Here is a 13,765-nt window from a genome sequence, read left to right as displayed (position 1 = left end):
GGGGGACCAGGGTGCCGAGCTAAAGCTGCTTCGGACAGACTTCCGAGTGGAAGAGTTGGTTCTGGAAGTGGCCCTCTGTCTGGGGAGAGTCTGGGAGATGCACTAAGGAAACCATCGGGCTGGACAGGCTGGTGGAGGTTGCCAGAAGCCAAGGTTCTGCAGCGTGAGTACACTCTTCCACAGTTCCTGCCGTTTTCTTCCCCACTGAGCGACTTCTTCCACACACTGAGTGATGGAGAGACGATCTGTCCCAGAGGAGCCCAGGTGGAGCCTAAGTGGCCACTTGTCTGGAATTTGAGCCCTGGACTTCTCAGAGGCAGTGTGGGGGAAAGGCAATAAGCACTGTCATTTACCCAGCGCTATGAAATACCAGCCACTGTGGCTTATCTCACCAAATCGGTAATGGAGGCTGGGCTCAGCATCCTAGTTCTTGGGGGAGCGGGGTGCAGAGAGAAAATCCCAAGCAGGCTCCACGTTCAGCATGGAGCCCGACACGGGGCTTCATCTCACGACCCTGAGATCATGACCCGAGCTGAGATCAAGAGTTGGACGCTTAACCGACTGAGCCACCCAGACGCCCCAGCATCCTAGTTCCTCGGGCATTATCTTCATTTACTCTTACAACAGCCCTGTGTGGTGGATATTAGTATTTCACAGGAGACCGAAGCACAGAGATGTTAAGTAACTTGCCCAGGGTCACATAGCAAGTAAGTGGCAAAACCAGGATTTGAACTCCTTGACTCGAGAGCCTGTACTTGTAACCTCCGTGTTATACTATTGTGTGGCTGTGCTAAGTCTCTTCCCTTTCTGAGTGGTAATTTCTTTATCTGTGATTGATGATCAGAAATACATTACCCTGAGCTTCCCTAAAGATGCTTTGAGATGGGTCGGCTTTAAGCACTGGGAAGCCTTGTTGGAAACATTATCAAGAACTCAGTGCATGCCCTTTGACTCAGCGGTCAACTTTTGAAATTTATCATAAAGGATATAATCAGATTTATGAACAGGGGATTTCATTACAGTTTTGCTTATAATTACAGAAAATTAGAAGTAAACAAAATGTCCAACAGTTGAGGAATGAATGATATGTATCCTGTGATAAAATAATATGTAACCATTAAAAATCGTGTGTTCAAGAGGTACTGAATGTCATTGGAAAATTCTCATTTGTTAAGTGGAAAAGCCACTTCATAAAATTATACATGGTATGATGTATTTATGAAAGTGTGTATATATATGTATATTAAATAAATGAAAAAGATGGGGAAAATACCTTAAGGGTAGAGAGTGTATCCCTGAGAGATGAAATTATGAATATTTTTGTATTTTGCTTTATTCTTTTCTAGATTCCTCAAAATGTCTATAATTAACATGTCTTTTTAAATTAGAAAAATGAAGGTTTTTAAAAAATGTATCTATTTAAAAAATCTTTTTAATGTTTATTTTTGAGAGAGAGGGAGAGAGAGACAGTGTGCAAGTGGGAGAGGGGCAGAGAGAGGAAGACACAGAATTCCAAGCAGGCTCCGGGCTCTGCACAGAGCCCGACGCAGGGCTCAAACTCATGAACCGTGAGATCACGACCTAAGCAGAAGTTGGACACTTAACCAACTGAGCCACCTAGGCGCCCCTGTTTTTTGTTTTTCAAGATTTGTTCTTCTGGTTTAGGGTTGGCTCCTTTCGAGCATCTGTTCTGATATACTCATTGGCTTTGAGAGTACCTGGCAGTCAGTATTGGGAGGGTCTCTGAGATAATCTGGTCCAACATGTTTCATGTGGGACAACCGAAGCCCAAGGGTACAAGGGACTTAACCAAGGCCAGAAAGAGAACCAGAAGTTCCAGACCCCCAGCCTGGAGCTCAAGCATCTGCCCAAAGGGCCATAATCCCTAGGCCAAGCTGCCAGAAGGGCAGGGAGGAGGAAGGGAATCACAGCTAGAATTTACCATGTACGGTTAATGTGTGTTAGTCACAAACTGCAAGTGAGGCCTTGAATGCCGAGGGTAGCTGACCTCATAGACCCACCCAGCGACAATTCATCCTGGGAGTGACAGGTGAGAGGGAGCAAAGGGCAGCTGGGTGGCCTGAAGCTAGCAGGGTGTGCCCCAGGCCTCTCCCTCTCACCTCTAGGCCTTTCCCAGCAGTGCTTTCTCCCCCGTGACGGCTAAGGACTCTTACTGCCAGCGGCTGGGCTCGGACAGGAGAATGAAAGGTCTCCGCTGGCGTTACACTCGGCTGGTAAGGGGCCCAGCTTGGGCTGGGGGGTTAGGTCAGCAAAGGTGCGGGAGGCCAGATCTCTGGCGGGATGGGATCTGGGCTAGCAGTGGAGGCAGGTGTGATGTGTCCCCCTCCCAAGTCCCTCCTCAGCTGGCCCGGAGTTCAGAGCTCAGGAACCAGGGGCCTTGATACCCACCCCCTGGTCCGGAGACCCTAAGGAGCACAGACGGCTGTCTCCAGCCAGATGGAGCTCTGTCCAGAAGCCCCACCCAGCTAGGACTTGCTCCCCAGGCTTGAACCTGGGGAATAGCAAAGCAGCGTCCTGGTCATTTCTCATCCTCAAGGAGGCCTCTCCTTCTTACAAAAATTCCCCCAAGTCACCGTGTGCAGGCACACCTTTACACACGCACACGCACACGTTTACACACCCACATACACACGCACGCTCCAACGTACACTCCGGTACAGAGTGGAAGCGTAACTGAATGAATGCATAAACCCACACACATCCACACTGACACACACACATATTGATACAATCCCGACTCACAAACACATTGACAGGTAAACACACACGGTTACTCAACATCTCCTCGCACTGCTTTGCCCACACAGGTCTATGTGGAGCCAATGCACCCATTCACGCGGACGAGCGCACATCTTACACAAACCCGCACGCACTTACTCACCTACTACACGCATTGTCTCCCCGGCTGACAGGGAACCTCTGACCCTTATTTTCTTTCTTTGTAACATAAGGGCAGTAAGGAGTACCTTCTTCTTAGGATTCTTGGGAAAAATACAGGGAGGTCATGCACAGCAAAAGCACTTCACCCAGTGTGTGCTGATCAATATCAGCCACTATCGGTATTGGCGGTGTTAGGATTATTATTCCACGTGCAGACGCACACAGATGTAGCTCCCAGGGCCAGGCTGGGCTGCCACCAGCGCTTCTCTCCTGCCCCTGAGCTTAGAACTTGATCCTCTGGATCTGGAGCACTCAGAAAACCATAGCACCCATGGCCACATCAGATGGGCACACGTACCTCTGACCTTCGGCAGGCAGGGGCCAGGGAAGAAGCCGGATACGGGCAGGGGCAGACTTGTCTGTCATGGGCACCAGCCTTCTCTGGCTGGGCTGCCGGTTGCAGAGCCCTGGGCAGGGGTGATGAGGCAGCTGAAGCTCTCGGGCTCCGGAGACATGGAAGCTGGTGTCTCCTTGTCCCTCGACTCACCAGGGCTCTTTGTGTCTTCACAGCCCAGTCGGGTGGAGGACGCTGTGTCTGTGGACGAGGGTGAGGAAGAGGAGACAGCCCCGGCCCCATTCTCAGCTCCTGTTCCTGAAGATCCTGTGGAGCCCCAGCTGGCAGAAGCCAGCCAGGTTCTAGGAACCTCGGAGATGAGGCAGGTTCGGGCACAGTGTGAGGAGCCTGAGGGTCTCACCCTCCTGCTCTACCCCAGCCAGGTCCAGGGACACCTGGGGTCACTCCCGCTATGTCCCAAAGCTGGGATGGGAGTGGAAGGATGAGGTAGGGTGCATTAGGGGAAGGGGTTCAGCATCTCATCTATTCTCCAGCCTCTAGAGACCAAGGTGACCAAAGGGAGAGGGCCCCGAGGGAGACCTGACCTTGGTTCAAATCTTGGCTTTGCCACTTACTCCCTGCGTGGGCTTTAGGCAACTTGCTTCACCTCCCTGGGCCTCATTTTCCTCAACCGTAAAATGGGAATAATAATCCCTCTCTCTGAAGGCTGGTAATGAGCCCTTGGAAACAGTAAACTCCTCTGTAACCTGTAAAGCACCATGCCCGTGTGAGTGGAGTACCAGAGATATGGTGGGAGGCGCGGGGCAGGACGTGGATCCATCGCTCACCTCCAGCCCTGTCTCTAGCTCAGCCTCCACCTCCCCCCAAGAGTCACCGGACATTCCTGGAGCCTGGCCTTCTGTACGTCGAGAAATGGCTTCAGCCTGCGGAGCCTTTACAGGCAGATGGAAGGCCACAGTGGGCCAGTGCTGCTGGTGCTGAGGGACCAGGACGGGCAGGTGAGCTGGGCCAGGGCCCCAATTTGGAGTTCTGGGGGTGCCCAACCACACACAGTGGGCCCTGCCCCAGGGCAGCCTCAGGGGCTAGAGGCAGAGGTGATAGCCCAAGTCACTTATAATGGACACTGATGATGACAGTGACACCTACATTGCTCAGAGCCATTCCTTCCCCCCTTCATTCCCTAATTCATCCCTTCAACACGTGTATACTAAGTACCTTCTCTGTGCCAGCTTAAACACGGACTAGACCAACGTCAGGACAGAAGCGGTTCCAGCCCTCTTGGAGCTACAGGCCTAATAGGGAGGCAGGGTGAGGAGTTAAGCAAATAACTAGGAAGACATTTTAAGTGGGGTATCTATGCCTTAATGATCCATTTACGCTTTGAAAACATCCCCCTGCGGGTGGGAGAATGGATTAGAGGGGCTAAGAGAGAGAGCTGGCCAGTGAGGAGGCAGCCACAGGAAGCGCCTGCATTTCACAGCAGGGACCTGGGGAGGGCGCTGTCTCAAATCCAGGTGGTCTCACCAAGAGCGGATTTCTGGCAGGCTCTCTAGACGGGGTAGTGGAGAGGATAAAAGCTGGTTTCAACTGCTCTTCTGTGGAAGGAACATGTTAGAGCTGGGAGGGATCTCATGGGTCTCTGAGGACCCTCACGTAGGCAGGAGTTCCTAACATCCTCAAGATGCTGATCTAGGACTTTCCACCTCAAGGCCAGAGAGCTCACTTCTTCAGGATGGAGCCCCTTGGCTGAATGCCAGTGACTAGGAGGAAGTGGTTCCTTATGTTAAGTCAAGACCTACTCCCCATGGCTGCCTCCCAATGATCCTGCCTCTGCCCCTCAACACAGTGTATGAGAGTGAAAACCTGCAGTCCACCGACTATTCCACAAGGGGAAAATGGCTAAGTGAGCTATGGTCCCGCTACATAGTGAAATATTGCCAAGGGCTGGTAAGAAAAATGATGTAGAGTCATAGCTATTAAAAGTGTTAAGGTTTTGTTTTCATTTTTTTTATTTTTTAAGATTTTATTTTTATTTTTTAAGTAATCTCTACGCCCAATGTGGGGCTTGAACTCACAACCCTGAGATCAAGAGCTGCGTGCTCCACCCATTGAGACAGCCAGGTGCCCCAAGTTTGTTTGTTTGTTTGTTTGTTTTTGAGAGAGAGAGAGAGAGAGACAGAGACAGAGAGAGAGAGAGCAAGTAGGGGAGGGGCAGAGAGAGGGAGAGAGAGAATCCCAAGCAGGTTCTGTGTTGCCATAAGCCCGATGCAGGGCTTGAGCTCATGAACTGTGAGATCATGCCCTGAGCTGAAATCAAGAGTTGGATGCTTAACCAACTGAGTCACTCAGGCACCCCTCAAGTTTTTGTTTAAAATTTTTTTTAATGTTTATTTATTTATTTATTTATAACATTTATTCATTTTTGAAAGGCAGAGAGAGACAGAGCGCGAATGGGGGAGGAGCAGAGAGAGAGGGAGACACAGAATCCGAAGCAGGCTCCAGGCTCCGAGCTATCAGCACAGAGCCTGACGCGGGGCTTGAACTCACGAACCGTGAGATCATGACCTGAGCCGAAGTCGGCCACTTAACCAACTGAGCCACCCAGACACCCCATAAATGTTTATTTATTTTTGACACAGAGAGAGACACACACACAGAGTGCAAGCAGAGAGGGGCAGAGAGAGAGGGAGACACAGAATCTGAAGCAGGCTCCAGGCTCCAAGCTGTCAGCACAAGGCCTGACGCGGGGGCTCGAACCCACGAACCGCGAGATCATGGCCTGAACCGAAGTCGGACGCCCAACCGACTGAGCCACCCAGGTGCCCCCCAAGTTTTTGTTTGTAAAGCAGGATATGAAAGGTACTCTTGGGCCAGTGGAGAAAATGTATTATGAACTGGATACTAGATAATATTATGAAATTGCTGTTAATTTTATTAGGTGAGATGATAGTATTGTGGTTATACATGAGAAGGTCCCCATTCTTGGAGCTGAACTATTTAAGGGTAAAAGGTTATAATATCTGCAATTTCAAACAGGACACCAAAAATATATAAGGCGAGAGAAAGCAAATATGGCAAACAGATTTACAGTTTTAAATCCTCATGGAGGGTATTCTGTGCCGGACTTTTACTTTTTTTGGATGTTTGGACTTTTATGAAGAAAAGTGAAGGGGGGAGGCAGCTTACAAAACAATGTCCAGGGTGCCCTTTTCGCTCATTTGAAAGAGCATGTGACTCTCGATATCAGGGCCGTGAGTTCATATCCCACGTTGGGTGTAGAAATTACCTAAATAAATAAAACTAAAAAAAAAAACAAAAAAAACCAGACGTACTATAGGATCTGGTTTTCTGTATAAGAATACGCACACTGGTATTAAACAGATGCTGGGAGGAAATGCACAAAAATGTTAAGAATAGTTATCCTGGGGAGCAGAGGGGGATTTGGGATGGCTTCATATTTTCTTTCTGCTTGTCTATAACTTCTAATACTTTTCTACAAGGATTGCTTATACAAAATAAGTACATTTAAGAAAAAGGAGGAGGACACCAGCAAGGGCTCTTCCTTGGGGAGTGTTAAGGGAAGGGACACACTGATGGGCTCTGGGGCCCTCTCCATCCCCCAGCTCTGTCCCAGGCTCCCCAGGGGCCCTACTAGGATGAGCCTATATTACCAAGCCTAGAGAGCGGGGTTGCCAGAGGACCTCCACTCCCTTCCAGCTGCAACATCAAGCTCTTCTGCTTTCCAGATGTTTGGGGCCTTCTCCTCCTCGGCTCTTCGACTCAGCAAAGGCTTCTATGGTACTGGAGAGACATTCCTCTTCTCCTTCTCCCCACAGCTGAAGGTAATATTCCCAACCTTCTAGAGAGGGGGGAAGGAGGACTTACGACAAAGATCCTGGGGTCCTACTGGCTCCCAGATCCGTTCCCTATGCTGGGATGCCTGGTATCCATCTATCTTTCCCAGAAGGCAGTGGCGGGCAGTGCGTTGCCCAATTTCATTTCTTAAAAGGGCTCAGTAGATCCCTGGCAGCCACAGACCGGCTCAGAGAGGAAGAGGCGTGTTGCTCACCAGATGCAGGCTGCAAAGACAAGATGGGTCCAAGTGCAGGTCGATCTGTGGGTGTACAGGTAGGAAGATGAAGACAGACACATCCGATGACTTCAGTCTTCTTATGAAGTGTGGGGTGAGGTCATCAACTAAGAGTGAGGATGGAGAAGTGTGAAGGTTGAGCAGAGAGAAAGTATCAAATTGTCATCACCGGAGTGGAGAGGGAGGCCTGTGAGAAAGAACCAGACAAGCATAAGGACAGCTACGTGGCGTTAACTGGAGGTGGGGAGTGTCAGTGTAAAGGCAAGCCAGTCACTTGGGCACGTGTTTTCCTCCAGCTGCATTCAGGTCCTCGGGTCGAGGCATGGACAGAGTCCTTGGGAGGGCTCATCCAGGATGGGACTTTGGCCAAGCTGGTTTGACAGAGGGAGAGAGGGAAGCAGAAGTTGAAGGGAGTGAAAATACAAAATGGACCACAGAATCTACAGGATCCGTGGGGGGAAGGGAAGCCAGGGAGGCTGAAGGACAATGAGGCAAAGATGAAAACAACAGATGAGAAGTGGCCTTGAGGTCAGAGACTTGGGGCAATGACACAAGTGGGACAGTGTGTTGGAATATAAGACACAGAGCGAGGGACGTTGGAAACAGACTGGTAAGGCTCCTGGCTGTGACCGTAAGGGACAGTGGCTGAGGTGGGTATAAGAAAAGCCCTTGAGAGGAAGAGGAGAGGAGCTGAGGGCAGCCATTGGATGGGTCCGTGTGGATGGCAAAGTTCACCAAAGACCAAGGCAGAAATTAGGAAGGAGGAGAGGATGGTGAGCCAGAGCTCATGCCTCTAATTAATGGTGACTGGTGACGAGGAGGTGGGTGACTGGCAGAGACAAGATGACTGGTGTTGTCATATGGCACTTGCTGCCAGAGAGCAGGGCTTTTGAAGGAGGAAGGGGAATTGTCCCCAACCCCTCCCATCTAAAGCTTTTCCACCTCTGGGCTATTTAGTGAACAAAACTACTTAGCACTGCATGCCCGGCATGAAAGACGACACTACCTTAAAAAAAGTTTTTTTTTCAATGTTCATTTATTTTTGAGAGAGAGAGAGAGAGAGAGAGAAACAGAGTGCGAGTGGCAGAGAGGCAGAGAGAAAAGGAGACACAGAATCCGAAGCAGGCTCCAGGCTCTGAGCTGTCCGCCCAGATTAGTTTCTAATCTCATTTCACAAATTCGTGCATTCGATTGACAACATTCCTGTGAGGTACATACTATTATCAGCACCATCTTGCAGTTGAGGAAACTGAGGCACAGAGAGGTTGAGTCACTTGCTCAACCTCACACAGCCAGTCGGTAGTGAGGATGCGATGCAGGAACAGGCCCCGGAGCTTGAAACTCAGCCACAGCACTACACTACCTCCTAAATGTCCGAAGTTCCCTGCCCTGAGATGCTCTCAGGCTTGCAGAGGAGAGACGAGTACAATCTAGAGTGATCAGTGCTGTGGAAGACACCCCAAGGAGAAGCACATGGATGAAGTGGAGGTGGGGAGATCAAAGGAGACTTCCCAGAGGAGGAGCTTCTTGCATCGCGTCTTGATGGACAAACAGAAGATCACCAGGTGATGGAGGGCATAGGGAAAAGTCTTCTTGGAGCACGCGCAAAGGCGCAGTAATTGGAAAGAAGGCAATGCCCATTTAGGAACCCAATAGGCGAATGGGTAGGGGGTCAGAGTGTGAGGGAGGGCATAGCCCTCTGCGTTGGCATAGCATGCCCTCATGAAATATTTGTTCAATGGATAAAGAACCAGTTCCAAGTGTTTTTGTTTGCTGTTAGAGATCTCTCCTCCCATGAATGGACCGAGAACCTACACATATACTCAGCGATTATTTGATCACATGACAAGTAGGTCACAAGGAGCTCTGGACTCCTTGCTGAAGGCAAAACACACTCTATCTATTGCATTGCCTCTATCAGCCAGCCTGGTACTCTTTCCAGGAAACAGGAAAGGGGTCTGCAGTTCACAGTAAACCCATGCTGGATTCTAATTACTACTTGCCTTCCTGTATTCACATGCTAGAATTCTAAAGTTCTAGGATTTTCCTCCTGTTGCACTGATAACTCCTTGGCAGAATCCTCTGCTGGCTCCTCCTCTCCCAAACCTTTCAACATCACAGGGGCCCAGAACTCAGTTTTTGGTTCTTGACTCTTGTCTACCCTTGTTTCTTTCAACGTCTCGTCCATTCTCACTGCTTTCCATGCCATGCACGTACTGATGGCTTCTGCCCCTGGACTCCGAACTGACATATATCCAACTAGTACCCAGCATTTCTGCTTGGACCTCCGACATGGCATTGCGAGCCTCACCTGTCCAAAACCGAGCCCCTGACTTTCCCGCTAAAATCGACTCGTCCTGCCAGCTTCCCCAGTGAAGTTAATGGCACCTCCATGTTTTCTGCTACTGAGACCAAAAATTTTTGAGTCCCTGACTCCTCTCTGTCACATCCTACGTCTGAGCTGTCAATGAATCCTGATGGCTCTGCCTTCTCTGTCTGTATTCAGAACCCACCACTTTTCACCATGTCCTTTGCTGTCACCTGGTTCAAGCCACCATCATTACTTGTCTTTGTTCCTGCTATAGCCTCCTAACAGGTCTCTCTGCTTCCACCTCAGTCATCACAATACCTAGAGTGTTCCTTTTAAAAAGGTAAGTCAGAGCATGTCACTCCTTGGCTTCAACCTGCCAATGGCTTCCTTTCTTGGAGAAAAGCTGAAGTCTTTATAATAACCTGTAAGTCCTACATTTTCTGGCCTCTCTCTTATGTTGCTTCTTGCTGTTTTTCCTTTCCCTCACTCTGCTCTAGCCACAGTGAGCTCTGAGCTGGTCCTTAAACATGCAGGCCTGCTCCCACCTCAGGGCCTTTGCACATGCTGTTCTGCCTAGCTTGCCTTCTACTGGATCACCACATGGCTCAGCTCTCACCTCCTTTAGGATTCTGCTCAAATGTCACTATCACAGAGAGGCCCTCTGTGACCAACTAATTTAAATTTACAACATTCTATTCCTCGGAAACCCTTTTTTGTCCTTATCTACTTTTTTATCCTTAGCATTTGTCACCACCTAGCATATTTTACTTAGTTACCTGCCCCTGCCTGCTAGAATGGGAGTCCTGTGAGGGCAAGAAATTCTGTCTATTATAGTCACCATTTCACCCAGAACATAAAACAGTGCCTGGTACTAAATGCTTTAAAAATTTTGTTGAATGAAATGAATTTTTTTTACAGGGGCTGTCTTCACAGTCTCCTGCCATGGAATCCTGTTTTTTTAAAACCTGGGTAATCTTTACCTACCTTTGGTCGTTTGGCACCTCTTGTGTTCTTTATGAATTCCTAGTGGCTCCTTGATAGTGATTCCAAACAGCCCATGAACATGGTCTTAGTTTCTTCTGTCACAATGTTTATCTTACTCCTTCAAGTCTGAAGGTCATATTCTTCGATGAAAGTAGAGGAGGAATTGAATGGTTCTGTCTTCTCATGGTCACTTGTTAATATTAAATTCTCACCTCTTCTGAGCCCACGCTTATTTTTATTAATCTATTTTCTTGCTAAAAACCCTTTGGTTGCTCATAGAATATTTTGAACAACTAATTTCAGGCCGTAATATGCTATACCTTTGTGGCCCTCTAAAAATATTTTTATTAGCCAAATTGACTCTTGAATAATTCATTCATTCAACAGATATCTATGTCATGTCTTGGGAATACTGCTGGGAATCAAGACAGCCCTCACAGAGCTTACATGTCAGTGGGGCAGGCATTGGCACATTGGCATATGGAGAGGGTCATCTCAAAGGGTGGTCAATGCTGAGGAAAAGGACACAGGGTGTGGGAGGAAGGGCTACTTTAGACAGGGTGATCCAGGAAACTTCTCTGGGATGACATTTGGTCTGAAAGATGAGAAGTGGTCCAATTAAGGATCTGGGGGAAGAGCATTCTCAGTAGAGGGGTCAGCAAGTGTGAAGGTCGTAAAGCAGGAATAGCTCTGGGTATCCCAGGGACAGCAAGGCAAGGGTAGCTGAAGTGTGGTCAATAAGGGGGAGAAGAGGTCAGAGAGGAAAGCAGGGATCTGCTATCCTGCTGAAAGGATATCCTGCTGAAACCTGGGCTGTCAGCTCTAGCCAGGAGTTGGATTTTATTCCCATTGCAATGGGCAGCCCTTGGAGGCTTTAGGCAGAGGAATACTATCTGATCACATTTCTGTGTGAAGATGGGTTGTGGGCGGGTGACTGTGGAAGCAGGGATGCTTTAGGAGGCTGTGAGTGAGTGAGGAGTGACTGTGGTGTGGATTGGGTGGGCAAGAGTGGAGAAGGACAGGACAGAAATGGGAGTAGTCTGGGTGTCTCTTTGGGGTGGGGCCCACAAGACTTGCTGAGGAACGGGAGTGTGCGGCAGCACAGGGCAGGCTGCAGTGAGAGATGAGCAAACAGTGGATGGCAGGATCAGGGCCCAACTCCTGACCTGGACCTTCCCCCTCCTCTCTCCATTTGGAAATAGGATGCTTCAGAGAGTTCTGGTCTGCCCTAGAACAGACGGGCTTTGGGTTGTGGGAATTCAGACTGGAAGGCAAAAGGAGGTGAGCCCCCTTGGGGAAAAATGTAAAGAAATCTCAAGAGTCTAGGGGCCAGGGGTACTTCCTATTGTTTAGCTGGGGCTTGGGCCTGGATGTTCTGTTCCGTCCACGATGGAACGACTGCCCCCCAGTGGTGTGGAGTCAAACTGCAAGGGCAGGACTCTTCCAGTAACCTAGCATTTCCTGTCACCCCAGGTCTTCAAGTGGACAGGAAGGAATTCTTTCTTTGTGAAAGGAGACTTGGATTCACTGATGATGGGCAGTGGCAGGTGCGTGTCTCAGTCTTCCCCGACTCTGGAGTCTTGGGGTAGTCTGTGTTCTGGTCCCTCTCCCATCCGGAAATACCGGGCAAGGCTGTCCCAGACAAAATGAGGCTGGTGGTTAACTTCCAGGCCTCTCCCTTCAACACTTCCCAGGTGCTGCCCAGTCTCCCAGCCAAACCCGTCAAACCTACTTTAAGTAAACACCGAGAGGAAAGAATGGCATGTGTTTATAGTCGGTGACAGCCTAGTCTGAATGTATGTGATTTGGGGAACAGCATTCCGCATGTTCGGATGAGGCTGGAGTCCAGGGATAGGTGAGCCTTACATGTGCCTGTCAGCCTCATAATCTCAGGGAACATAACTCATCGGGGGAAGGCAGGCGTCTGCCCAGGAAGCCAGCGTGCGTGCGTGGGTGTGTGTGTGTATGCTGAGGGGGATGAATGGGTTAGGAAGAAAAGGTTAGTCTTACCCCTGGTGAGAACTCCACGTTCAGGCAGAGTAAAATCTTACCCTGGGGGCAAAGATGAGAGCATTGTCGGATTAGTAGCAGGCAAATTCTTTGCTCTCCCAACTGCCTGAAGAGGCCCCCCCCTCCTCCCCGAGCCAGTTTGGAGAAGAACACACCAGCCATTGCTGATTTGCAATCGGCAATCCACTTTCCAGCCCCGGCCTGGTTTGCTGTCAAATGAGGGGATCAGAACGAATGCTTTCTGATGTGTTTTGGGGGTTGAGTCCATGCCTTAAGATTCAGTCCTTTGGTTAAGCATTACCATCTTTAAAATGTTCCACATGTTCTAAACCCGGACTGTGGCGATGGTTATACCACTGTATATGTTTATTGAAATAACTTAACTGTAAAAAAAAAAAATGCTCTAAGCCCTATGGGGAACAACATGTGGAGTTCCCAACAATTCTGGATAAATCGGCTTAAGGGAAGATGAGATAGTCAAAACAGAGCTGTGGTCATGGTGTGGCCAAAGGCTGATGGTGAGGATCTGGAAGGTCAACCTCCAGGAGTGAGCCATGCCAAGATTTTCCTCTTCTTTTTAGTGGCCAGTTTGGACTGTGGTTGGATGGAGACTTGTATCACGGCGGAAGCCACCCCTGTGCAACCTTCAACAATGAGGTGTTGGCCCGGCGAGAGCAGTTCTGCATCAAGGAACTGGAGGCCTGGGTCCTGAGCGGATGCCCCCATCGTGGGAAGCTTCCTGAAGCAACAAGTGCTCACACTTGCTCATGAATGCCATCTAGACCCTCCTTATAGAGGGCTGCCCATTTTCTCTGAAGCCTGGATGACTGTGGTTGTAAGCAAACCTCCCTGTGGTCTGGGGACCCAAGACAGTCATGGAAACAAGCAATATTCTCCTGGGGATGTGACTCTGAAAGAGTGAAATGCACTCACATCTCATCTGAGCAGCACAAAGTCCCTCATGAAATTTCTTTTTATGTATTTATTAGGTAGGCTCCATGCCCATCACAGGGTTCAAACTCACAACCCCGAGATCAAGAGTTGCATGTTCCACCGACTGAGCCACCCAGGTGCCCCCTGAAATTTCTTTTTAGAGATTATACAATTAGTACAT

General features: G+C 49.3%; 1 protein-coding gene across 2 annotated transcripts; it reads left to right on the top strand.

The window, feature by feature from the left end:
- The first annotated feature begins 2,201 nt into the window (after positions 1–2,201).
- On the top strand, positions 2,202–13,635 carry TLDC2 (TBC/LysM-associated domain containing 2). 2 transcript variants are annotated; one of them, XM_007077695.3, is made up of 6 exons: positions 2,202–2,234; positions 3,472–3,621; positions 4,102–4,254; positions 7,003–7,098; positions 12,115–12,188; positions 13,233–13,635. In XM_007077695.3, the coding sequence occupies exons 1-6, from the start codon at positions 2,202–2,204 to the stop codon at positions 13,420–13,422; spliced, it is 696 nt and encodes a 231-aa protein (XP_007077757.1). In that variant the 3' UTR covers positions 13,423–13,635. The 2 variants fall into 2 exon arrangements, with proteins under 2 accessions (XP_007077757.1, XP_042836387.1); XM_042980453.1 differs by lacking the exon at positions 7,003–7,098.
- The last annotated feature ends 130 nt before the right edge of the window (positions 13,636–13,765 follow it).

Source organism: Panthera tigris, chromosome A3 (assembly GCF_018350195.1).
Source record: "Panthera tigris isolate Pti1 chromosome A3, P.tigris_Pti1_mat1.1, whole genome shotgun sequence".
In the NCBI taxonomy this organism is placed as follows: Eukaryota; Metazoa; Chordata; class Mammalia; order Carnivora; family Felidae; genus Panthera; species Panthera tigris.
This window is presented reverse-complemented; position numbering and strand designations above follow the sequence as displayed.

Coding starts and splice junctions, on each gene's coding strand:
- TLDC2 (XM_007077695.3), top strand. CDS start 2,202: ATGAAAGGTCTCCGCTGGCGTTACACTCGGCTG. Junction 4,255..7,002: donor TGAGGGACCAGGACGGGCAG/GTGAGCTGGGCC, acceptor TCTGCTTTCCAG/ATGTTTGGGGCCTTCTCCTC. Junction 12,189..13,232: donor CTGATGATGGGCAGTGGCAG/GTGCGTGTCTCA, acceptor TCTTCTTTTTAG/TGGCCAGTTTGGACTGTGGT.